A 26,430-nucleotide genomic window follows, 5' to 3' on the forward strand; every position below is an offset into this window, starting at 1 on the left:
AATATCCTAGATTACTTTTATAATAGCATTATAATGTTCTCCATATTATTTGCCTTCTCATCCTTTCTGCATGCTAACATTTTGTTCTCTTCTGCACATTCAGCAGAGATTTTCATTGAGATGTCTGCAGTGATGCTCAGCTCTTTTCCCTGAATTGGCAATTATTACCTCCAATATGCATTACTTTCATTTGTCAACCCTGAATTTTATCTGCCAGCATGTTGGCTTGGTTAGGTCCCTTGGTTCTTATTGGTATTGGTAACCTAAATAGAGTTTAGGTCATCTGCAAGTATTGCTACTTCACAAATCACTATTTTCCAAATTAATATATATTAAGCAACCAAAATCCTAATATAGCACCCCACCATTCACCCTTCGCCATGATGAAAATTCATTTATTCCCAGCCTTTGTTTTCTCTCTTAGCCAGCTTCTCACATCATGACTATATAGCTTCTTTCATATGGGACTTTGACAAAGTTCAAATAAATTGTCAACCAGTTTTTTCATCCACTGTTTTATTGACACATTCAGAGAATTCTGATAGATTAGTGAGGCCTGGATAATCAAATGTTATAGGTCGTTTTGAGAAAAAATACACAATTTGCATATTATAATATGCTGAACTCAAGGCATCAATGATCTGATCCAATATGGCAAATCCTTTTTCCAGCTGCGTGATCATGGATAGAGCCTTTATAGATAGATAAAAACAAAGTTTTGATCACTACATTATTTAAGTAAGAAAATGTATCCCATTCCTTTGGTTAGGACGTCTTCCTTCCCACTTAATCTTGCCTGGTATCCTTGTGGAATTCTTCATCTTTCAGATACAAGAAAAATAAATTAACGTCCCATCCCATCCGACTTCTTTTTTTAAACTCAGGTCCGTCCATCAACCAACCAACCAACCCACCCAGTAACAGCAGCAAAGCCGACACTAATCTGATGCTGCTGCTAGTCAGTTCCCCTCTATAACCCCAGGCCTGGAGGTAGCCATAGTGACAGTTCTGAGTCCAACGGGGAAGACAAAACTGAAGTTTTCTTCTCAGACTCAGCACAGCTGTGGTGTCTGTCCTGTAGGGAGAGACCAAGGGCTTTTTGTTTTAGTTGGTTACCTGTTGCTGTCGCCTGCTGCACTGTGCACTGTTGAGCCTCTGACCCTGCAGGGAAGGATGTGAGGCAGAAGGGGTTGAGTGGAAGAATAAGCATTTGGGAAGGAGGGAGGGAATATAGGGAAAGAATCAGAGAAAGTGGGGAGGGATGTGGGAGAATGAGGGAATCCAGGAAAGGACACATCTGTAATGCTAGCTTCAAAAGCGGGAGGGGGGGAGATTCAGCCAGCAAAAAGAGCTATTACCATAGCCACAGAGGTCTGTGATCTAACCTGTTGCTTTATTAAAGCTCAGTAATGACAGTCTCCATACACTGATCTGTCCTTTGCACGTCTTCCAGTCTTACCTCCAGTTCCAACTCCTCTTCACATTTCTTTATGGAGCTCAAGCACTACAAAGCCATCAGGTACAGGAGAGACAGAAGTATCCAGTAAAGGGCAGGAGGGGATAAGGAGCCTGATGCCATGTTCGTGGTCAATAGCTGCAAATGAACTGTCTTCTTGATGCTGGAATCTGTAAAGGAAGAAAAAAGACTGCCAGAATGAAGGGCACAATTATCTTATTCATGTATTTGTTCCCACCACAGGGAAGATGAGCATCCAGAGTTTCCTTTCTTTAATGTCCATGGGTAAAAAATGATCCTGCTTCCCACCCTGGAGGCACACTGCTGTGAAATTCCCATTGTGACAGTTCTGTGGACCTCAGCATGGTAAAGTGTAGGAAAATTTGTCTGAGTTTATCTGAAAATTTCCTTTCTTCAGAACAACAAGGTCCAAAAGATGCAATCCACTTTTGAAACAAACAGAACATCTGCAGTCATCCAGATACTTTCCTCTAACATAAAAGCAACTGTATCCCCATGGAGAGCTCATCAAACAGTTTCAAATTTCAAAATGTTTTCACTATCAGCTCTATTCCCGTGCTCTGCAGCAGGGGAGAGAGTTTGACTTGTCAAGCTATAGTGAACACCATCTCAAATGAGAGACCGTCAAATGGAATGATCCCAGCTATGGAAGTTCTCAATTGTCAATACATTCCCCTAGTGTCAGTGCCTGACAGGTCCAGTTCTGCCCCCCAAATTACATGTAGGCTGAAGACTCATCACAGTGGATCTGTGGACTTTTACTCAGTAAGAATATTTTCAGATATGCTCAGATAAATTTCCCTTTGACTAAGACCAGGTCTACACCACAAACTTACATCAGTCAGAGGTGTGAAACCCCCATCCTCACAGGTGATGCAGTTACACTGACCTAACCCTGCTGTAGACAGTACTATGCTGAGGAGAGAGCTTCTCCCATCAACGTAGCTACCGCTGTAATCACAGAAGTGGATTAATTACGCCGATGGGAGAAGCTCTCCCATCTGCATAGTAGCAACTTCACTAAAGTGCTTCAGCAGTGCAATGGTGCAGTTGCAGCATTGTACGTGTAGACAAGTCCTAAACTAGGAGCAGATTTAGAACAAGCAACAGGGAGGTGAAAGGTCCCATAGTCCCCCTGAGCCACCCAGCCAACCCCAGCTGGAGTCTGGATTAGAACCAGCAACTGGAAAGGCTCTGTAGCCAACTCCAAATTCCAGAATGTGTGAGCCCACACGCAGTAGTTAACAAATCTTCATCCCATGTCTAATGCCTTTAAGTGGTGCTGGAAGGTACCTGTCACTTTGATGTCCCCTGTAGCTTTGGCAATGTCGTTCTTGATTACACAAGTATAGGTAGTATTAGCTGTAATGTTGTGCAGAACAGATACCACATTCATAGTCACATTCTCAGAGTTCAGCTTGAAGCTGGTGTTGGAGCCCTCAGATAAGTTGTCCCTTGTGTTATTGTGTGAGGTCCAAGTCACAACAGGTTGAGGGAACCACCGGGGAGCCTCACACCGCAGGGTGTCCATGCTGCTGTTGTAATCCACATGCATCTCTGGAGAGCTGAAGGCTGTAGAATCAGTTAAAAAGAGAAGACAGGTGAACAAAACTGGAACCTCTAGACATCAGGTATAAAATACCTGCTGTGTCTGTCTTCTGTATCTTATTTCTGGAGTGACTATTGCTGTAACATCTAAGCACTGTACCTACTTACCCTGAAACCAGAGATTCAAGTATCAGTCTTCATCCTTCCATGGCAGGCAGAGTTCGAGGCAGTTAGCTTGGTAAATGAAAGTTGCTCAGGTATAAGGAATTCTACATTCAGCCCCAGACAGTTAACAAGTTCCACTGAGGCACCTACAGTGCTAGTAACCCTGAACCTTACCGCATCTGGGCCTGATCCTGTGAGAAACCAGGCATCCCCTCTGGGATGCTGAGCACCCCCTGAAATCAGTGGGAGCTAAGTGCTTAGCCCCTGACAGCAATGGGCCCTCTGCGGGGGTTCACAAGGCTTGTAACCTCCACTGTGGCAGCAGTAAGTGTACAAATTGCTGCAGCCTGAGGGAGTTGTGAGGGTAACATTTTGTATGTGACACTGGGAGGACCTTTCCCAGACCTGAAGAAGAGCTCTGTATAAGCTAAAAAGCTTGTCTCTCTCCCCAACAGAAGTGGGTCCAATAAAAGTTATTACCTCACCCACCTTGTCTCTCTCATATCCTGGGACCAACAGGGCTACAACACTCTGTACAACAATTAAAGAGACAGTCAACTTAAAAAAAAAAGTGGGAGTTTCAGAGTTGCTTTCATGAGTTAGGAGCACCAATCCCCCGTGTTCTTAACTCAGGCACTTTTTAAAATGCCATCCAAACACTTCTCTCAGAACACTTTATTTACTGTTGTGACAAGGAACTCCTATGATTATTGTACCCAAAAGATTAGAGGGGAAAATATTGTTAGTTTTCCAACTGACACTTGATTGAAGTGTTGAGTCAGGGTCACTGTTTCCCCTTTAGTCAACTGGCCACTTTCCCCTCTTCTGAGAATCTTTCACATAACACCAAGGAAGAGAAAATATATTCAAGAAAAATAGGCAAATGTGCTTGTAGAACTACTACCATTTATAGCAGAGGTCTTTAATTTGGGGGTACCGATTAATGTTCAGAGGCAGCACGACTGGGGCAAGGACCAGCTCCATAGGGGGCAGGGACAGAGTGCCACCCAGCTCTGCTCCTGGCCCCAGCTGCCAGCTCCATGCCTGGGGATCCACTCCTGGCTGCGGCTGCCAGCCCCACACTGAGGGGCCTGGCCGAGGATCCACTCCCGCCTCTGCCCCCAGCTGTGGCCCCAGCCTTGACCACCTTACCCCTGTCTGCATCCCCCCTTCCCAGAGCCATAGGCCTGCTCCCAGGGGTGCAGACAAGGGTAAGGAAGGGTTGCGAGGTAAAAAGTTTGGGGAGCACTGATTTATAGCATCACAAATTTCCACCACTGCAGAATCCACAGAGGATTTACTGACTCCAAACTGGTTACTAAGTGACCTGCACCAATCAGAGGTAGCCAGTTCCTCCAGGCCAATTGCCACAAGCTTCTGCACAGACAACAAGGCCTCTCATCCTGATACTCTGGTGCTTCAGTTCCAGAAAAGCGGCCTTCCTTATGTGAGAGTTCAGAACCACTGCTGCCCAGCCTAGGGCTGAAGAACAATGAGGTCCCACTAGTCTGTACCCTTGGGCCTGGTCTAATAATATTGCTTGCCTGCGTGCACTTCACCCTCCAGAAGCCCATCCAGCCATTCACTCAACTAATTATGACAGGCCCATTCTTCTTGCTCAGTCCCCCACTGTCAGGCTGTCGGCTGGTAAGGCTGCCACCCCTGCTATACCAGAGATGACAGCTTTTGGGGTTGTGCAGCCTCCATGCTCTAGAAAGAGCATTTGCAGGTTAGTCTCTAAACAAGTTGGCCTGCAGATGGGACCCATGTGGTTGGGCTGGAACTTTTTTAAAAGTTGGTGACTTCTGGACCCAGGATTATCATGGAGAACCAGCCCACAAGGAACTGGGGGATTTTTTTTCCCCAACAGTCAGGGGCGGCTCCAGGCACCAGCACGCCAAGCGCGTGCTTGGGATGGCAAGCCACTGGGGACGCTCTGCCGGTCGCCGCGAGGGCGGCAGGCAGGCTGCCTTCGGCAGCTTGCCTGCAGAGGGTCCGCTGGTCCCACAGCTTGCCTGCCATGCTTGGGTCGGCAAAATGCCTAGAGCCGCCCCTGCCAACAGTGATGGGTGGTTGTAGGGGAAGGGTCCTCAAATTGTGAAAGCTGCAAGAGTTTGACCTCTCCTCTCACAATTCCCCTGGCTGCTCATGAGGGTGTCCCCAAAGGTCATTCGCAATCATCCTCAAAGCACTGCCATGTGACCGGGGTCTGGGAACTCTGGGATGCATGCCCAGAAGACATTGTCACTCATATGGCTGAGGGCAGCACTGGTGTGGGTGTAACAGCAAGCACATTAAACATGTATGGATGCCATGTGCATGTACTGACTCATGGTAACTACTTCCAGTGACGTACAATCCATATAACTCTTTAGTGAAATAAGCTCTTACAGGCATTAAACAAATTCAGAGATGACATAAGCAGGTGAAATACTATTGACTTCAGTGGCATTGTGCTCATTTATAGTAGCGATAGATTTGATTATTATGGCAGAATTTTCAGAAGCGCTCAGCACCCATGATTGAAAATTTAGCCCTAATTGTGAGGGTTGAGCTCTTTTGAAAGTGTGGTCTTATGTAAAATAGACACATATACCAGATTTACCATGCCAATCAGTTTGTCCTGTTTTTTTTCATTGCTGTGTGTTACCAGGAACAAAGTCAAGTGGAATACGTGTTCAACGTGATGAACAGTATCTGGAGTGCAGAGAAAAGTCAAATGAGTGTATACTCTCTCAAAGCTCTTATTTTGCTCAAAGTGAATGCAGTGTTTCACCATAAACTAATTCAGAATACTCAAGTACTGAACAAATATTCTCCACTCCAAGAATCATGTCTGTGCTACTGTTTAGTCACAAGTTGGCAATAGCAACACCAACATGCATTTGTAAAGTGCATTTTTGCCTGTTCTATAACTATTTTGTGACCCTAAAAATGTCACCACAGTGTCCCTGATTTTTTATTTTGAAAATACAATTATGCTAGCCCCATGTCTTCAAAAATATTGTGTCTGGTTAGCTTGAAATAGCTCTGAAAAAGTCTCCTCCTCCTCCTCTTGCCCATAAGAAATTCTAGCTAGAGAGTGTGTTTTCTGAGGAAGGTTAAAAACAAACAAGCATATCAAGCTAGTAATGGAAAGCTAGTTATAACTACTGCTAGGTGAATACTGTGAACTTTTGTACGATTAAACCTGCAGATTAGCTGCAATGCTATTCAAACCATGCTAATTCACTTTCTGCAAACGTGGCTGGATAAAACACAACCAGCCTGTGTCAAAGATTTGGATGAATGTAACTAAAATTTTCATACAAAGTAAAAAGTGTCACAAACACTCATGTGAATATTTGATAGTGCAAAGGCTCGCCCTGAAAGAATCTGCATGACCACCTTCAACATGACAATGTTTTAATAATTTAAAGCCTATTTTCAAAAAGTTTCAGGCCTCCAATTATGGAGCAGAAACTATAGCATCACTATGTGAACAATCACAAAGATCCACTAGTAAACAGTTGAAATAATAGCCATGATATGATCAACCCATTGGCACTAATATTAGAATAAATATTTTTCTTATTGTTTTTGAAAAATGAACAAATTAGCAAAGATCAAAGTTTGTGGGAAACTGGCAAACAGAAAAGGGCTACAGATGTGACAATCAATTCTGTGCTAGAAGTAGTTCACTCAGCTCTAGTTATGATCTGAGCTATGGAAAGAAAATGCCGTCACTCAATAATTAATAAAATCTAATTATTATTACACAAGAGCCACCTGGATTCCTATGAAATCACTACCAGGTAGATGGGTCGAGCCTATAAATAATGTGCATGACTGACGTTAGAATCAGGCCCTTTATGTAGTCAGCTGCGCAACCGAGAAAGGCAAAAACAGTCAATGGCGGAAAAGTTAAATTATGTTTATAAATGGGGCATTTAAAAATAATTTTATTTCCCAGAGCAAAGACATGGAAAGGGAGGGGAAGTCCCTGAATTTCTTTGGAAGCTCCAAGGAAACTCTTCTACATGCATTTCTCTTGTTTACTTTCCCTACCCTCTTATCCTTTGACCTACAGCAATACACTTCTGGCCACGGATAATTCTAGATGCCTCATTCTGGCAGAGAATGGAAGGAGGTTGCTGCAGTGCTTTCAAATTTTCCTGGAAGCAAGAATCTTTCCCTTGGACAGATCACAGTGGGTTAAATCATCCATTAGAGATCTACAATCTAGTCGAGTGGGAGCACGAAGGGGACAGCAAACTGCTGCACAAATTCATCCTGATATATCAGGAATACCCGGCAGAATGCAAGAATGTCACTGATGAAAGAAATATTTTCTCTACAAGAAGTTTACTCCAGGTACTGTAACTTAGCATGATTTTACAGATCTACAAAGTAAAGCTAAGTCCTGTGAATTTGAACAGTTAGAACAGAGAAGGACTAATTAAGGCCAGAAGGCCAGATTCTCTGTCCTGATCTGCCCTGAGCAGGGCCGGCTCTACCATTTTTGCTGCCGCAAGCCAAAAAAAAAAAAGACAGAAAGAAAAAGAAAAAAGCCGCCCGGACTGAGCCGCCCCAAGAATGGATGGAATGCCGCCCCTTAGCATGTGCCTCCCCAGGAACATGCTTCCTCCACTGGTGCTTGGAGCAGACCCTGTCCCTGAGTAGCACAAAGGGAGAGGAAACAGGCTGTAACTCCCTTTTTGAGAATACCCTTGACATGGCAGCATCTCCAGTAGATGTCATGCAAAAATCCCAGGATAGACAAGGCCTAATAAAGCTTTTTGGGCAGTGTTAGAAGAAAGCAATTCTTTCACGAGTCTCACATGGCCGGCAGCACTGCTTCCGCTAGGAGCAGAGTAACCTGTCAACTCCCAGCTCTCAAACACCCGCCAGTTTCTGAAGCAGGACACAAACCTCAGATTCCCCACAGTGAATTACTTAGCTAGTCCCCCGTTTCTCCTTACTCAAATGTTTTGCTAGAGAACCACAGGGAAGATACAGCAAGTCTCAGGAACAGTTGAGACAGAAGGAAGCACAGAAAAAGACTGGTACATTTGGGAGATATGCCTGGATTTACCCTTATAGTTCCAAAGGGCTCATCAAAAACTCTCATGCAGGGAGGTCCTGTGTATATTTAAATGGAAGCTCACATAGCTCTGGAAGCTGAATTCCAGAGCTGGCTGTAGCGCGACTTGCCATCTATGATCTCCAGAATCATGGATTCATTTTACTGCCCTACAGGTACAAATGCAAGTTCATGGGATTTAGCACACTGTCCTTGATTGCTTGAGGGTGTTTGCCCACATCACAGAGTGATTTGTGGCAGGAGGCTCAGGAATGGAATAGCAGCAGCTGTTGCAGATTAGGACTGAGGAGCACAGGCAGACCTGTAGTGGTGGAGTGGCCCCAGCACTGGAATTAGCAGTAGGGCTGAAGGTCAGGAGTGAGGGACTTGACAGAGGTGTACAATGTCCGAGGACTGTTAGAGAAGAGGATGCTGCATGTTTGGACAGAAATGAGTTGGCGGAGCTCTGGCGGGACCCTGGAGTGGAATAGAAGAGGATGCTAAATGTGAGGATTCTGGTGTATGAGCAGAGCCGTGCAGCTCAGTTTGCATGGTGCCTATCTGCATTAGCCAGGGCCTGTCACAAGTAACAGAATTCTGGAAACAACTCCTTCTGGGTTTGGTTTGGCTTTTTTGGCTCTCTCACTAGGTTTTCCTCACCTCCGGTCTTGTATTTCAGCCCTGCTTCTCCATTCCCTTTGGATGTGGTGACAGAGCACCTGTAAGCACCAGCGTCGGAGAGCTGCACATCTCTCAGCATCAAGGAGGCATTCCCACCAATCACCTGCTCTGGGAATATTGCTGTCCGGCCCTTGAACACTTCATCCTGGTCCTTTAGATGGTCCTTGCCGCCTTTAAACTCATGCACCATCCCAGAGACCCCAGCTTTAGCCCACCGAATCTCTATGTTGCTGAGCTTGACGTCAGGTTCAAAAGTGCAGCCCAAGATGCCATCTTCCCCAATGTTCCCAGCGGAGGTTAGTGTGGTGACACTGATGGAGCGTCTCCCTGCAACGAAAGAGTACATGTTCAGTGCTAGTGCCATGACAATGTGATGTGTAAAGGACAGCAGCAAGCCAGAACACCCTGGGCATTAACTGGCTCTTGCTGCAATGTGAATGACAAAGGCAGAGGCAGAATGCCTTTAACCACCTCAGAAGGGCACTAGCTGCTGGCTACTGCAGATCCTGGTGTGGTTAACGCTTCTGGAGTCTGGTTCTTGAGTTGTGTTTCATAAAAATACTTTTTACAAAGCACTTTGGGGTGTTTATACAATATACTTTCCCACTCTGAAAAGCAGTTCCTCCCAAAAGGACAAGAGAAAATCGTTTCTATAAAGGTTATAAAAGCATATTCTCTACTAGCTTGATTCCCTTTCTAGGGGATTTTTCTCACTGACTCTTTTTAAAAAAAAAAGTTCAGATATAAATGGCTTTTGATAAAAGCTTTTGTTGCTCTGGGTCTCTTTATATTCCTCCCACAGGTGTAGGTATTTACAAAAGATACTGCAAACACCTCATTCTACAGAGATGTAACATTCAAGAGAAAAATAAAAAGGCCAACATACATTCCACCAGTAGTGGGATCTAGTAAATCAGCATTTGCCTTCTTCAGGCTACTGTCCTCCAGTACAGTGGAACAGATCTCCAAAGAGTCTCCAGCTTTTGTCCTAGCAGATCACCTTGGGAACAACCTCCTTGCCTGAGCCAGATCCTCTTTCTCTGCAATACTCCTCTACAGGCTGTCTCACCCAAAGTACCCTAGGGAGACAGCAGGAGGATTTTAATGAGATTATTTCCCATTATGCTCAGAAGCAGGGCTGAATCTCCCTTGCCTGTTGATGGCCTGGCAGCCCAGTGAATCCCTAACTCAGGGTTTTTCCCTTCTAGGACAGAACTCTCCTATTCTCTTTGGTTCACACCCAAGGCAACCTGGCAGGTTGAGTCATCCTGTAACCAGATGAAAGAAATAAGAAGAGAAGGAAGGAGACTGAATTTTAAAAGGAGGAATCTGTTAGCCAATGACTAACGAGGCAAGTACGTAAGGCAACAGACCACAAGAACTGTGTCAGGCAGTTAAGCCCCTCTATCGCCTTTATTATTTTTATTTGTCCTACATTGGCTTCTAGGGGCCCCAAATGAGATCACGTTGTGCTAGGTGCTGTACATACACATAGAAAGAAGTTAAAGAAAGAATTGATAGTGGGAGAGGACAGAGAGATGGGAAATTTGGAAGAAGAGAACATAGAATAGGAAGGGCAAAGAAGGGAAAGAGAAGGAAATAGAGAAGTGATATGGAGAGGAAAATAGACTGAAAAAGATGGAAGAAAAGATAACATATGGAGCAGAAATAAAAGAGAAAAAAATCAACTAAAGGGCATTAAATGGGGAAAGAATAAATGCAAGTGAACAAGGCCAATTTAAAAAAGGTTTATATAATGGATAGTATATACATACCAAATGACACAATCAATAATATTCATAACACTTTTGAAAAAGGGATGGGATCAAATGTGCTGTCGGAGTGGAGCGAGACATTTGCTTAGGGCCATCCTGGCTGGCTATCTGGCCTCCCAATTTTAATTGTATTAATTGTAAACACAATTCTTCCTCCTGATTCCCCTTAGTTCTTTCCTCTGGTTGTACAGAACTGGACCTCTGAATGGGATACAGACAAGCAACCTGTTCTATCAACAACTGCAAGTAGCATGTTCTATCCTTTACTGCTAGTCAGGAGACTGTGTCCCATCCTGGCGGATGATGACCTGGCCTCAGTAATAAATGCCTTTGTCTTCTCCCATCTGGACTATGGCAATGCCATATAGCTTGGCAGGAAGCCCTCAGCTGTCAGGAAAGTCCAATTAGATTAGAATGCAGCAGCATGTTTACTCAGCAGCACTGACTACTGTAAGGATCTCAAACCTGCCCTTGCTCTTTACGCTGGCTTCCTACAGAATAGCAAGTCAACTTCAAGGCTTCGATGCTCAACAGTTTGGTACAAGGATACCTAAAAGATTGCCTAGAGCTCTGCAATGAGGATGCTGGTTGACAACTCCATTCCTCAGGCACAATGGAATTGTCCACACAATGCTAGAGCTCATCTTTGTAGCGCTTTCTCAGAGGCTGATCCAAAGCTGGAACAAACTCACCCAGGAACAAAGAAGCATCACAAAACTCACCCCCAGGGGCATTGCTTCAACCTGCTGTCTTGAGTACACATAGCAAAGTGTACAGATTACATTATTTGAAACAAACTAAAGCATAAAGCACACAGAGTCTCCGTGGGAAGAGGGAGAGAGAAAGAACAATCACACATGACAGATGGCTTGTCATCTCACGTATGAACTTTTAGATAGTACTACAGTACCGAGGGCTGTATAGAAGGCAGAATAGAATCATAGACAAAATGGATCCTTCTATCCCTCCTCCATCCCACACCACCAGATCTCACTGGCCATGGGGAAGGTGCACTGGACCAGGAGCCAAAACATCATAAGATTAAGTTTCACTTCATCCACTCACCATGTCTTTCACAATGCACATTATGGAACAAGGCTTCACACCCCACTGAGATATTAGAGCAGAACTAGGAACAGAACCTAGCACTCTAATTTGGTAGCTCTATTTAGCCACACAGCTTCTATGTACTTGGCTCTGCTGACTGTAGAATGGAGTTTCCTTGCATATGTAACCCACTGTTATATGCATCCTGTAGCAGCTGGTCCATAGGGTAGAGCAGCCTGTGCCTGCTGCCAGCTAGAAGAGCTGTCCAGTTAGCACAAGTTGCAAATGTGCTCCAGTGTTGAAGGTTGTGAGTGCAAATCCTCATAATAATGTATAAGAGGTGGTCATGATAAGTGCTTATAAACAGAATTTGTTTTTCCTTTTTAAAACCCTAGGAACTTATATACAAAACAAACTACGTTAAAAGAATGCTATTAAGATTCCAAAGTGAAACCCTCAGAAGGCAGGAAATGACAGTAATCAAGTGGCCTGTGGAACTTAATTCTTCCCTCTTGTGTGTACGCATTATGACAGTCTTTAATTACGTGATCACATACTGTTTTTTTCCACAGAGGGGAAAAACTGACACAACAAAGTGACTTGACAGAAAAGGACTTCTGCAGAAAAGCACCTGCGGATAACAGAGGACGAGAAGCTGGATATGAGTCAGCAGTGCACCCTTATTGCCAAGAAGGCCAACGGCATTTTGGGCTGTATTAGTAGGAGCATGGCCAGCAGATCGAGGGAAGTGATTATTCCCTCTATTCAGCACTGCTTCCAGTACTGTGTCCAGTTTTGGTCCCTCCACTACAGAAGGGATGTGGACAAATTGGAGAGAGTCCAGTGGAGGGCAACAAAAATGATTAGAGGACTGGAGCACATGACTTATGAGGAGAGGCTGAGGGAACTGGACTTATTTAGTCTGCAGAAGAGAAGAGTGAGGGGGGATTTGAGAGCAGCCTTCAATTACCTGAGGGGGGGTTCCAAAGAGGATGGAGCTAGGCTGTTCTCAGGGGTGGCAGATGACAGAACAAGCAGCAATGGTCTCAAGCTGCAGTGGGGGAGCTCTAGATTGGATATTAGGAAAAACTATTTCAATAGGAGAGTGGTGAAGCACTGGAATGGGTTACCTAGGGAGGTGGTGGAATCTCCATCCTTAGAGGTTTTTAAGGGCCGGCTTGACAAAGTTGGTATTGGTCCTGCTTTGAGCAGGGGGTTGGACTAGAAGACCTCCTGAGGTCTCTTCCAACCCTAATATTCTATGATTCTATGACAGATACTAAAAAGCATACTAGAGTGTGAGCTAGGATTAGAATGCAGGACCCCAGACTCAATTAAAAAATTTATCATAGACTCACCCCAGTACTAAAATATTCTGAGATCCACAAGAAGCCTAAAATTTCAGTTGAAGCAAACTCACAGGGCAGGGGGGCAGGGGAGTCCATCCTGCAGCAGGATAATTTTGCCCAGTGGCATGTGCTTCCAAAACACCAACTAAGATGTAACAGAACTATGCTCAGATTGGGAAAAAAATGCTGCCAGGAAGTAATCCAAGTAATCACATACCTGAAACACCAAAGCCGATGATCAGCACAATCACTGCTACCAGGATTATGATGATGGTGATCATGCTATTAAAAAAAAATACAAAATTATTTAACAGACTCTCTCCTCTAAATCATAACATTATCACACACTTGGGCATAGTTCTCAGTCTCTGATCAAGGAAGAAAACCAGAGCTGGGATAACGGGGAGTTGCAGGTCTAAAAGTGAGGTGGATTAGCATCGTGGTGACATTTGCAGGACTGGAGTAGCAGTGAGCTGTGCAGGCCAGGAATGCGGTGCACCAGCAGAGCTGGGGGTGGGTGGTCAGGTCAGGACTTTTACAGCGAGAAAGGCTGGCTCATCTCATTCATTAGTATTTCTTCCCTTTGTTGACATATCTATTCTATATAGGTTCTTATACTGGTCTGATCACTGCAGTATCTGAGCATTTTCCCATAGTGCATTAAGCAACATGACTAACATCTGTCACATGTTGTTTGTTCTCTCATCCCCTCCCTGGGGGAAAAAAGCATGTTCAGTGGAGGGAGTGTCTTGTATTAGCAGGGGTTTCCTGGTTGTTTTTTTGTTTGGTTTTTAATACTCATGTTGTTCTATGTTTATGTCAGAGACGGCAAAGACAACAAACTGCACCTTGCCCTTGGAGTGGGAGGTGGATGAGGTTTGTGATGGTCCCTGCTTCTTGGGGAAGATCATTCAACCATCTCAGACCAGTGAGATATCCAGTGAGTGGTATCTGCCCTCCCTGACCTGTAAATGGAGCCCTTCTAGCTCTGAGGGTCCCTCTGACACCTTAGCCTGAGTTCTGGGGACTTGATCCTGCAAGGTACTCAGCACTCTGTCCTTGGGGCAGTAAATCACTGATGCACATTTAATTGTAAGCATGCCAGGAGCCCTGCTGAAACCCATGGGACTACTCACACACATGTTTTGCTGTGTCAAAACAGAGAGCTCAGCACCTTGCAGGTGTAGTAGAGAAAGGGCCTGGAACACTGGGCCTGGTGCAAGACCGTAGGTATGAACCAGAGGCTGTGAACCAGAGTCAGGTCATGCATTAAAGCAGATGCTTACAGGTTCACTGTCCAGTATGTGAACTTGGCAAAGTTCCTGCTAGCATTGCTAAAACACAGGCGTTAGCAGGCACTAAATATTTACCTAAATACATTCCAGAAGGCTAGTACAGACGCTCCCCGGGTTAAGCAAGACCCGAGTTACGCAAATTCACACTTACGGAAAACGTTCCATAAGCCAGAAATAGGATTTTCAAGTTGTGGAAATTTTTGCATAACGTACGGGAATACGTTTCCAACTTACGCAAAATTCGAGTTACGCAAAGCTTTCCGGAATGGAACAATTGCGTAAGTCGGGGGGCATCTGTACGGATAAACCATCTTATCTTGTACTAGACTGGAGTGTAACAAAATAATGAATAGGGATGTTTTGTCTGGGATATCAGGAACAAGGTACAAGGGGAGGTAACAAACAAATGTCATAAAACACATAAGGTGGCATGTAAGTTGTTTATCCCAGTTGTTTGTCTCAGACTGCTCACAAACAGCCTCCAGCAAGCAAGTCATTCCCAGCTTGGTCTGTGTGTGCTGCAACCAGCCCCACAGTGGCTTTTACCAGCCTGGTTATACTGCAGGGTGACCCCAACTTTCAGTCCCAGATTTTCCCCCAGAGGTGTATGTCCTGTACTGCCCAGCCCTCTGGGGGACAATACAGATTTATTTAGGTCTGTTAGTTCATCAATGGAAATAATGTGCACGGATTTTGTCACCTCAAATGGAGCTTCCCGAAACACTTCAATGTAAACACACTGGATTAGACAAAACAATAAAACAAGTCTATTAACTACAAAGAGAGAGATTTTAAGTGAACACAAGTAATAAGGCATAAAAGTCAGACATGGTTACAAGAAAAATAAAAATATGCAACCGGGGCCTATCTTAAATGATGTTAAATTCAAAGTAGAGTTTTTAGAATCATACAAGATTAGGGTTGGAAGAGACCTCAGGAGGTCATCTAGTCCAATCTTCTTCTTAAAGCAGGACCAACCCCAAATAAAAAATCCCAGCCAGGGCTTTGTCAAGCCAGGCCTTAAAAACCTCTAAGGATGGAGAGTCCACCATCTCCCTAGGTAACCCATTTCAGTGCTTCACCAGCCTCCTAGTGAAATAGTTTTTCCTGATATCCAACCTAGACCTGCCCCACTGAACTTGAGACCATTGTTCCTTGTTCTGTGCCACCACTGAGAACAACCGAGCTCCATCCTCTTTGGAACCCCCCTTCAGGTAATTGAAGGCTGCTCTCAAATCCCCCCTCACTCTTCTCTTCTGCAGATGAAATAAAACCAGTTCTCTCAGCCTCTCCTCATAAGTCATGTGCTCCAGACCCCTAATCATTTTTGTTGCCCTCGACTGGACTCTCCCCAATTTGTCCACATCCCGTCTGTAGTGGGGGCCCCAAAACTGGATGAAATACTCCAGATGTGGCCTCACCAGTGCCGAATGGAGGGGAATAATCACTTCCCTTGATCGGCTGGCAATGCTCCTACTATTGCAGCCCAATATGCCGATGGGTGGGCAGCAGAGGTGACATATAACCGGCTGCCACCTGGCGAACTGCCTGCATTCACCAGCTCGCAGCATGCAGCCGCGCTGGCTGGAAATGGGACAGGGGCATGACCCTGCTGGCCGAGAGCTGGCATGCAGCAGGGGCTGCACTGACAGACTAGCAGGGGGAGTGGCTGGTCCCATGCACTGCATCTTCCCCCCACCACCAGCCTTACACACTGTGATGGGTTGGGTCACAGAGACCCCCTTGGGACTGCCACCTGATGTGCTGAGGCTACCTGTGAGCCCGTTTTCCCTGGCAGCTTGGGACTTCAGAACCCTGCCTTGTTGAGCCAGACATACCAGTCTGCTCCAACACAGACCCAGGGTCTGAGCCACATCCCCCCAAAACTGCAGACTTAACTGAAGATGGCTTAGAAAGTGCTCCTGTCTCTAGCATCCAGATACCCAGTTCCCAATGGGATCCAAACCCCAAATAAATCTGTTTTACTCTGTATAAAGCTTATACAGGGTAAACTCATAAATTGCCCACCCTCTATAACACTGATAGAGAGATACGCACAGCTGTTTTCTCCCCCAGGAATTACTTACTCTGGGTCAATTAATAAGCAAAAAGTGACTTTATTAAGCATAAAAAGTAGGATTTAGGTGGTTCCAAGTAATAATAGACAGAACAAAGTAAATTACCACGCAAAAGTAAAACAAAAACATGCAAGTCTAAGCCTAATACAGTAGGAAACTAAATGCAGGTAAATCTCACCCTCAGAGATGTTCCAATAAGCTTCTTGCACAGACTAGATTCCTTCCTAGTCTGGGTCCAGCAATCACTCACACCCCTGTAGTTACTGTCCTTTGTTCCAGTTTCTTTCAGGCATCTCTTTGGGGTGGAGAGGCTATCTTTTGAGCCAGCTGAAGACAGAATGGAGAGGTTTCCAGGGCCTTTTATATTCTCTCTTGTGAGGGGAAACCCCTTTGTTCTCCTGTGCAAAATCACAGCAATAAGATGGAGTCTGTAGCCACCTGGGCAAGTCACGTGTCTATGAATGATTCAGCTTTTTTCAGGCCGACACCATTGTTTACATGTTAGTTTGAACATTCCCAGGAAAGCTCAGATGTGGATTGGCGTCTCCCAAAGTCCATTGTCAGGTAAATGTTTCTTGATTGGGCACTTACTGAGAATAGTCCTTTCTCGAGAAGCTGACCAAATGCTTCACTGAGGCTACTTAGAAGCAAACAAGTACATAACCAATATTCATAACTTCAAATACAAAAATGGTATACACAAACAGACAGCATAATCATAACCTGCTAACTACAACCTTTCTATAGACACCCCACTTGGCTTCCTCTGTACAAGAACTGGTGCAACCATAGTACCCTGGTTGCAATAATGATCTATACAGTCACAGTTTATGTCAATAACGTCACATCCACCCACCTCCATTGTCGGCCACTGGTTCCCCCTCTCACCACTGGTGGGTGGGCAGCTGGTGAGCAGGGACCCGCCAGTACTGATGGCAGGGGAGGGGAGGAGGCGGGAAAGACCGAAAATATGGGACAATTTTCCTGTCTTTAAGAAAAAGTCAGGACACCTGCAGGAGGGCTTAAATATGGGACTGTCCCTTTAAAAACAGGATGTCTGGTCAAAATTAAGAAGCATCACTAGCTGGGATCATTTTGACAGGCAGATTGGGTGGACAGGAACCTCATGCTGTTTTTTTGCTAAGATGTGGATTTTTCTGCCCATGCCCCTTTTCCTGTCAATGAATCTAGGAGATAATGGCCCATTGACTGTGTTTACACGTGACTGAGACGTTAGCTTGCCCCTTGTCTCTGAGGAACTGGTTTGGCTACTCCCCAGTGGAATCTTATAACTTTTCATACAACTTTGCCACACACATTTTCATTCATTCATTCATTCATGCCCATCACCCAGAGTCTTCTATCCTGGGCCATTCGCTCTAGCTGGTTCCAGGTATAGCCCATTTTTGCTATCAACCTGAAGAGGTATTTCTGTGCCTGTCTGGTGATGTTGGTTACCAGGACAATAATGACCAGCAAATTATAAATATTCAAATGATGCCTCCAAGGGATACTTTGCACAAAGATTATTACAATAGTGTGCAAGGGGTGAATACAGGGGTGCAATCTGTCACAGTGGCCTAGTCTACACCAGAAAAAATTGCCATGATTAACTGTGATGGGTTGGATCACAGAAATCCCCTTGGGACTGCCACCCGATGTGCTTTGACTACCTCTGAGTCTATTTTCCCTGTGCCAGCTTAGGACTTCAGTGCCCTGCCTGGTTTGATCCAGACACACTTGCCTGCTGCAAACACAGACCTAGGTCTGAACTACGTCCCACAAACTGCAGGCTTAACTGAAAACAGCTTAAGAAGTGTTCCTGTCTCCAGCACTTAGATGCTCAGTTCCCAATGGGGTCCAAACCCCAAATAAATCCGTTTTACCCTGTATAAAGCTTATACAGGGTAAACTCATAAATTGTTCGCCCTCTATAACACTGATAGAGAGATCTGCACAGCTGTTTGCCCCCCCAGATATTAATACACACTCTGAGTTAATTAATAAGTAAAAAGTGATTTTATTAAATACAAAAAGTAGGATTTAAGTGGTTCCAAGTAATAACAGACAGAACAAAGTGAATTACCCAGCAAAATAAAATAAAACGTGCAAGTCTAAACCTAGTACAGTAAGAAAACTGAATACAGATAAAACCTAACCTTCAGATGTTTCAATAAGCTTCTTTCACAGACTGGATGCCTTCCTAGTCTGGGCACAATCCTTTCCCCTGGTACAGCCCTTGTTCCAGCTCAGGTGGTAGCTAGGAGGTTTCTTATGATTGCAGCCCCCTTTGTTCTGTTCCACCTTCTTTTATAGCTTTGGCACAAGGAGGGAATCTTTTGTCTCTCTGGGTCCCCACCCCTCCTAAATGGAAAAGCACCAGGTTTAATATGGATTTCAGTACCAGATGACATGGTCACATGTCCTGTGAGACCCCCAAGCCTTCATTCCGCCCAGCCTGACTCACAGGAAGCAAACAGAGCCATCCACAGTCAATTGTCCTGGTTGATGGGAGCCATCAAGATTCCAAACCACCATTAATGGCCCACACTTTGCATAATTACAATAGGCCCTCAGAGTTATATTTCATATTTCTAGTTTTAGATACAAGAATGACACATTCATACAAATAGGATGACCACACTCAGTAGATGATAAGCTTTGTAATGATACCTTACAAGAGACCTTTTGCATGAAGCATATTCCAGTTACATAAGAACATAAGAAGAACATAAGAAAGGCCGTACCGGGTCAGACCAAAGGTCCATCTAGCCCAGTATCTGTCTACCGACAGTGGCCAATGCCAGGTGCCCCTGAGGGAGTGAACCTAACAGGCAATGATCAAGTGATCTCTCTCCTGCCATCCATCTCCATCCTCTGACGAACAGAGGCTAGGGACACCATTCTTACCCATCCTGGCTAATAGCCATTTATGGACTTAGCCACCATGAATTTATCCAGTCCCCTTTTAAACATTGTTATAGTCCTAGCCTTCACAACCTCCTCAGGTAAGGAGTTCCACAAGTTGACTGTGCGCTGTGTGAAGAAGAACTTCCTTTTATTTGTTTTAAACCTGCTGCCTATTAATTTCATTTGGTGACCCCTAGTTCTTGTATTATGGGAATAAGTAAATAACTTTTCCTTATCCACTTTCTCAACATCACTCATGATTTTATATACCTCTATCATGTCCCCCCTTAGTCTCCTCTTTTCCAAACTGAAGAGTCCTAGCCTCTTTAATCTTTCCTCATATGGGACCCTCTCTAAACCCCTAATCATTTTAGTTGCTCTTTTCTGAACCTTTTCTAGTGCTAGAATATCTTTTTTGAGGTGAGGAGACCACATCTGTACACAGTATTCGAGATGTGGGCGTACCATGGATTTATATAAGGGCAATAATATATTCTCAGTCTTATTCTCTATCCCCTTTTTAATGATTCCTAACATCCTGTTTGCTTTTTTGACCGCCTCTGCACACTGCGTGGACATCTTCAGAGAACTATCCACGATAACTCCAAGATCTTTTTCCTGACTCGTTGTAGCTAAATTAGCCCCCATCATGTTGTATGTATAGTTGGGGTTATTTTTTCCAATGTGCATTACTTTACATTTATCCACATTAAATTTCATTTGCCATTTTGTTGCCCAATCACTTAGTTTTGTGAGATCTTTTTGAAGTTCTTCACAATCTGCTTTGGTCTTAACTATCTTGAGTAGTTTAGTATCATCTGCAAACTTTGCCACCTCACTGTTTACCCCTTTCTCCAGATCATTTATGAATAAATTGAATAGGATTGTTCTTATGTTATGTTATGTTATGTTATGTTCTTATGTTATGTTCTTATGTTATATTTATATGTTTGTTCTTATGTTATATTATGTTATAATGTATATATTACATTATATTTACACTCATTAGCATCTTTTCATAAAATCATATAGAGTGCAGTGTCATATTAACATCTTTTGTTCCTCCTGGACAACTATAATACCTATGCACCTACACTTAAAAGCTCCTTAGTCATTACTCAGTCATGCTACAAGTCATGCTACACAGCCCAGCCCTTTCAGGAGGATTGACATTAACTGACATCCAATTATTTATGTGCCATTGTAGCTGGAGGTCACTAACACATAGCCTCCCTCCATAGGGGAGTTTAACGAGTGGAGCTCCCAGCCACACTACTCTGGTTGTTGTCTCAGCCAGACACTCAACTATGAATGGTGGCTGAGAATCCCCTCTTATCCGCCCCCCTCCCACCCCATGTCCCCTTCAGCCATACCCCCCAATATACCTCCCTGTGAAATGCCCCTCACATTAACCACCCCTAAAAGTGCATCCCCTCTCTGTCTCCACTAATACCCTTGGCTCCAGCCATGCAGTGCCTCAGCCAACCAACCACAGTTGGTTCATTTGTTGCAAGCTGCTTAGGTGTGTCTGGGGGTTGGGATACAACGTGGTGTGGGGCCAGATCTTGGCCAGCTAGTTAAAGCTGGGGTCACTGGCCGACGCAGCTGCCAGAGGAGCTGAGCTAGCAGCGCCTCTCCTGACGTTCTCCCACACTCCTGTAGGGTGAAGACCCTGTTGCAGCTGAATGGGTTGAGAGACGGGCTAGTGCCAGTGTCCCCTCTAATTTTTTTAAGTCCATGTGCGGAATGAATTTTGTTATGTGCACTAATATGGAGGTGAGGTGTGGGGCTAAGGGGTTCAGAGTGTGGGAGGGGGCTCTGGGCTGGGGCAGAGGATTGGGGTGGGGTGGGGTGGGTGAGGGCTTTGGCTGGGGTGGGGCCGGGGATGAGGAGTTTGGGGTATGAGAGGGGGCTCAGGGCTGGGGCAGAGAGTTGGGGTGTGGGGGTGCAGGCTCTGGGGTGGGGCTGGGGATGAGGGTTTGGAGGTGCAGGCTTCCCCGGGGCTGTGGTGGGGATACAAGACTCCCCCCAGCCCTCTCTTGCCGCAGCAGCTTGGGGTGGAGGGAGAGGGACCTCTCCCTGGCTGCGGCAGCTGAGCCGTTCCGGTGGCCCTGGGCCGGACCAAGGGAGGGGCTCCTGCCAGGGGAGGTCTGCACTGGGGCTGGCAGGAGGGATGCCTCTGAGCTCCTGAGTGGGGCTTAATAGGCAGCTGCGTGTCTGTGCGGCTGCACAGCTTAGAGGGAACTTAGGCTAGTTCAGACGCCAGGCAAATCCTTAACTGGTTCAGTGGTGGCTAGTGTGGCTCCACAGACCTGTTTGTGTAATAAATGGGACAAACCAGTTAACTGGTGTACTGTGCCTCATTTCTAGTGTAGACACGGCGATGGAGATAACGGTCAGGACAGGAATTGCCAGTCTATCACTCAATGCCACAAAAACTCCATCAGCGTCAGGCCCGCACCTGTGCCTTTCAGAAGTCTGTCATGGGCGCAGACTGGCTGATGAGGAGGGAGCCTCAAAAGGTTCAGAATAGCGGAGTAGATACCGTAAATGAAAAGTTCTGTTGAGGTACATTTGTAAGGTTGCAGATGGCAATTCCAAACAAGAAGTACTATCGTTAAAAAGACTCACACATTACAAAATAGGAAATCTTAAAGTAACACTGGATATCTTTCTAACAGAGATACTCTAGTTCAACCACAAGTTACTGAGCTCTATGCAGAAATCACTGGGTGAAATTCTATAATCTGTGTTGTGCAGGAGGTCTGACTAGATGATCATGTTCCTTCTGGCCTTAAAAGTGTAAGAAAAACTATGGAAGTCGTCACTTGGGAAATAGTCACCATTTATTAACAACACAGAAATTTTCAGCAATGGCTACAGGTGCAACAGATCGAAACCTAACTCTACCTCTGTAGAAGCAGCAGAGAGTCCTGTGGCACCTTATAGACTAACAGACGTTTTGCAGCATGAGCTTTCGTGGGTGAATACCCACTTCTTCGGATGCAAGAAAGCTCATGCTGCAAAACGTCTGTTAGTCTATAAGGTGCCACAGGATTCTTTGCTGCTTCTACAGAACCAGACTAACACGGCTACCCCTCTGATACTCTACCTCTGTAGTAATGGAAGCCTCCAATCTTTTTTTTAGAATTCTTTCAATATTCTGGGCCTAATCCCATAAATATTTACACAAGTGATTGAGGGTGGCAAAATGAAGACCCTATATTATCAAATGTTTTATTTGGGGGGTCAAATAGTTTATTAAGGGCTTTTAGAAATTCACAGATTATGGTTGTGGACACCTTAAATTATTAAAGTCCATTCTACTGGCACAGTGACCATAAAAGTGCCAGCCACCAACTTTTCCTTTGCCATTGTTGTCAGCAGGGCTTTAAGCATTGTATGTAAGCAAAAATCTTAAATTAATTAGATGGTGTCATTATTTCCATATATAATCATAGTACTGGAAGGGACCTCAAGAGGTCATCTTGTCCAGTCTCCTGCACTCATGGCAGGATTAAGTATTGGTCTAGAGACCATCCCTGACAGGTGTTTGTCCAATCTGCTCTTAAAAATCTCCAATGACAGAGATTCCACAACCTCCCTAGGCAATTTATTCCAGTGCTTAATGACCCTGACAGTTAAGAAGTTTTTCCTAATGTCCAACCTAAACCTCTCTTGCTGCAATTTAAGCCCATTGCTTCTTGTCCTATCCTCAGAGGCTAACAAGAACAATTTACGTCCCTCCTCCTTGTAACAACCTTTTACAAATTTGAAAACTGTTATCATGACCCCTCTCAGTCTTCTCTTCTCCAGACTAAACAAACCCAATTTTTTCAATCTTCCCTCATAGGTCATGTTTTCTAGATCTTTAATCATTTTTGTTGCTCTTCTCTGGATTGTCTCCTATTTGTCCACATCTTTCCTGAAATGTAGTGCCCAGAACTGGACACAATACTCCAGCTGAGGCCTAATCAGTGCAGAATAGAGCAGAAGAATTACTTCTTGTGTCTTGCTTACAACACTTGTGCTAATATATCCCAGAATGAAGTTCACTTTTTCGGCAAGTGTTACGCTGTTGACTCATATTTAGCATATGATCCACTATGACCCTTCCTACGCAGTACTCCTTCCTATGCAGTCATTTCCCATTTTGCATGTGTGCAGCCAGTGGTGAGCTGCAGCCGGTTCGCACCGGTTCGCGAGAACCGGTTGTTAAATTTAGAAGCCCCTTTAGAACCGGTTGTTCCTGGAGGAACAACTAGTTCCAAAAGGGCTTTTAAATTTAACAAAAGCTCTAGCAGCTCTCTACCCTTCCCCCGGCCCCAGCTCACCTTACTCCGCCTCTGCCTCCTCTTCGGAAGCTCCTCCGGCTTCTCCTCCCCCTCCCCAGCTTCCCGTGAATCAGCTGTTCGCGCGGGAAGCTTGGGAGGGCTGAGAAGGCTTCCACCAGGTGAGCTGGGGCTAGGGGGTGGGGGTGCCAGCGGGAGGAGGGCTCCAGGCGCTGTGCCGCCAGGCGAGGTCGTGGCCGGACCCTGGGGCCGGGGGAGTTCAGCTGCGACCTCACCAGGCAGCGCGGTGCGGCTCCTGCCCGGCCCCCAGTCCGGGTCCAGCAGGGCGGCGCGGCTCCTGCCTGGCGCCTGGGTCCGGGTCCAGGTCCGGCGGCCGGGTCGGCGCAGCTCCTGCCCGGCGCCCGGGTCCGGGTCCAGGTCCGGCAACCGGGTCCGGCTCCTGCCCAGCGCCCAGGTCTGGGTCTGGGTCCGGCGGCCGGGTCCGGCGCGGCTCCTGCCCGGCGCCCGGGTCTGGGTCGGCGGCTCCTGCCTGGCACCCAGGTCCAGGTCCGGCGGCCGGGTCCGCACGGCTCCTGCCCGGTGCCTGGGTCCGGGTCCGGCGGCCAGGTCCGGCGCGGCTCCTGCCCGGCGCCTGGGTCCGGGTCTGGGTCCGGCCCGGCTCCCGAGTCCGGCGCAGCTCCTGCCCGGCCCCCGGGTCCGGGTCCGGCCCGGCCCCCGGGTCCGGCGCGACTCCTGCCCGGTGCCTGGGTCCGGGTCCGGCCCGGCCCCCGGGTCTGGCCGGGCTGTGCGGCTCCTGCCCAGCCCCAACCTCAGCCGGGCGGCGCGGCTCCTGCCCGGCCCTGGGTCTGGCACCGACGTTGGCTGGGTGGCTCCGGTCCCAGCCCCAGCCCAGCTCGGCCCCCACCTCCAGGCAGCGCGGTAAGGGGGCAGGGAGCGGGTGTTGGAAGAGGGCAGGGGAGTTGGGGGGGTGGATTAGTGTCGGGGCAGTCAGAGGGCAGAGAACAGGGGGATTGAATGGGGGTAAGGGTCCCGGGGGGGCAGTCAGAAAGGAGCAGGGGTTGGATGGGGCAGTGGGGGGCAGTTAGGGGTCAGGATTCCAGGGACAGTCAGGGGACAAAGAGAAGGGGTGGTTGGATGGGGTGTAGGGGTTCCGGGGTGCCATCAGGAATGAGAGAAGGGGTTGGATGGGGTGGCAAGGGGCAGTCAGGGGACAGGGAAGGGGGGTAGATAGGGCACAGGTCCCGGGGAGGGGGGCTGTCAAGGAACATGGGGGGGTTGGATGGGGCAGGAGTCCCGGGGAGGGCATGACCCCCTCATGGGGTGAGGAGGAGGGAACCGGTTGTTAATATTTTGGCAGCTCATCACTGTGTGCAGCTAATTGTTCCTTCCTAAGTGGAGTATTTTGCATTTGTCCTTATTGAACTTTATCCTATTTACTTCAGACCATTTCTCCAGTTTGTCCAGATCATTTTGAATTTTAAGCCTATCCTCCAAAGCACTTGCAACCCCTTCCAGTTTGGTATTGTCTGTAAACTTGGTAAGTGTACTCGCTATGCTGTTATCTAAATTATTGATGAAGATATTGACGAGAACCAGATCCAGAACTGATCCCTGCGGGACCCCACTCAATATGCCCTTCCAGCATTAATGTGAACTACTGATAACTACTCTCTGGGAATGGTTTTCCAACCAGTTAAGCACCCACCTTACAGTAGCTCCATCTAGGTTGTATTTGCCTTGTTTGTTTGTGAGAAGGTCATGCGAGACAGTATCAAAAGCCTTACTAAAGTCAATATATACGGCATCCAGGGGCGGCTCTACGTTTTTGGCCGCCCCAAGCAGTCATGCGCGGGAGGCGCCCCGGAGCCGCGGGAGCAGCGGACCTCCCGCGGGCATGACTGCAGAGGGACCGCTGGTCCCGCGTGGCTCGGCTGGACCTCCCGCGGCTGCGGACGGTTCGCGGGTCCGGCGGCGCCGCTTGAGCTGCCGCAGTCATGCCTGCGGGAGGTCCAGCCGAGCCGCGGGACGAGCGCCCCCTCCGCAGTCATGCCTGCGGCAGGTCCGGTCCTCCCGGGGCTCCGGTGGACCTCCCGCAGGCATGACTGCGGCAGGTCCGCCGGCCCAGCCTGCCGCCCCCCCCGGCTGCAGGGGACGCCCCCTACATTTTGCCGCCCTAGGCACCAGCTTCTTTTGCTGGTGCCTAGAGCCGCCCCTGACGGCATCTACCGCTTCCTCACTATCCACAAGGCTTGTTACCCTATCAAAGAAAGCTATTAGGTTGGTTTGACATGATTTATTCTTGACAAATCCATGCTGACTGTTACTTATACCTCATTATCTTCTAGGTGTTTGCAAATTGATTTTATTGATAATGCTGATTCCTCCCTCAGTCATGCTATGAAGTGGCTTGAGTGGATAGATAGTCCTCTGGAGCTGCAAAATGTTTATAGTGCCTGTCTATGCTGGAATGGTAGAACCCAGATACTGGGTTTTTTTACTTTGAAACTTAGTCACATCTACATATAAGTAAGAATATAGTTTTTGCAAGTTCACTGCTGACATTGTCTTTAATATGATAGATTTTCAAGGTGAATATCCTAGCAGTAGAAACTTTCAGCTAATAATAGAGCTGGGGTTGTTTTTTCAACCTTTTTTTTTTTTTAAATGAAAGATGAAGATTTGGCAACACCAAAACATTTCAAGAATTCATGTACATTTCGCTGAATTGTTTTGGTCTGAAAAAAATAAACA

The 26,430-nt window shown here is 46.4% G+C and overlaps 1 protein-coding gene across 2 annotated transcripts in view; it reads right to left on the minus strand.

Annotated features, from left to right (window-relative positions):
• Positions 1-583: 583 nt before the first annotated feature.
• Positions 584-26,430, minus strand: part of VTCN1 (V-set domain containing T cell activation inhibitor 1) — a 41,583-nt gene continuing 15,736 nt past the window's right edge. The window contains exons 2-6 of one of the 2 annotated variants that reach the window (XM_039523645.1): positions 13,322-13,386; positions 8,913-9,260; positions 2,771-3,049; positions 1,460-1,626; positions 584-692 (exon numbers count right to left, since the gene is read on the minus strand). In XM_039523645.1, the coding sequence (XP_039379579.1) occupies positions 1,505-1,626; positions 2,771-3,049; positions 8,913-9,260; positions 13,322-13,386 (814 nt within the window). In that variant the 3' untranslated portion in view covers positions 584-692; positions 1,460-1,504. Of the gene's footprint in view, positions 822-1,459; positions 1,627-2,770; positions 3,050-8,912; positions 9,261-13,321; positions 13,387-26,430 lie in introns of both variants that reach the window. The other variant, XM_039523634.1, reaches the window with a different exon arrangement.

This window comes from Mauremys reevesii, linkage group 1 (genome assembly GCF_016161935.1).
Source record: "Mauremys reevesii isolate NIE-2019 linkage group 1, ASM1616193v1, whole genome shotgun sequence".
NCBI lineage: Eukaryota > Metazoa > Chordata > Testudines > Geoemydidae > Mauremys > Mauremys reevesii.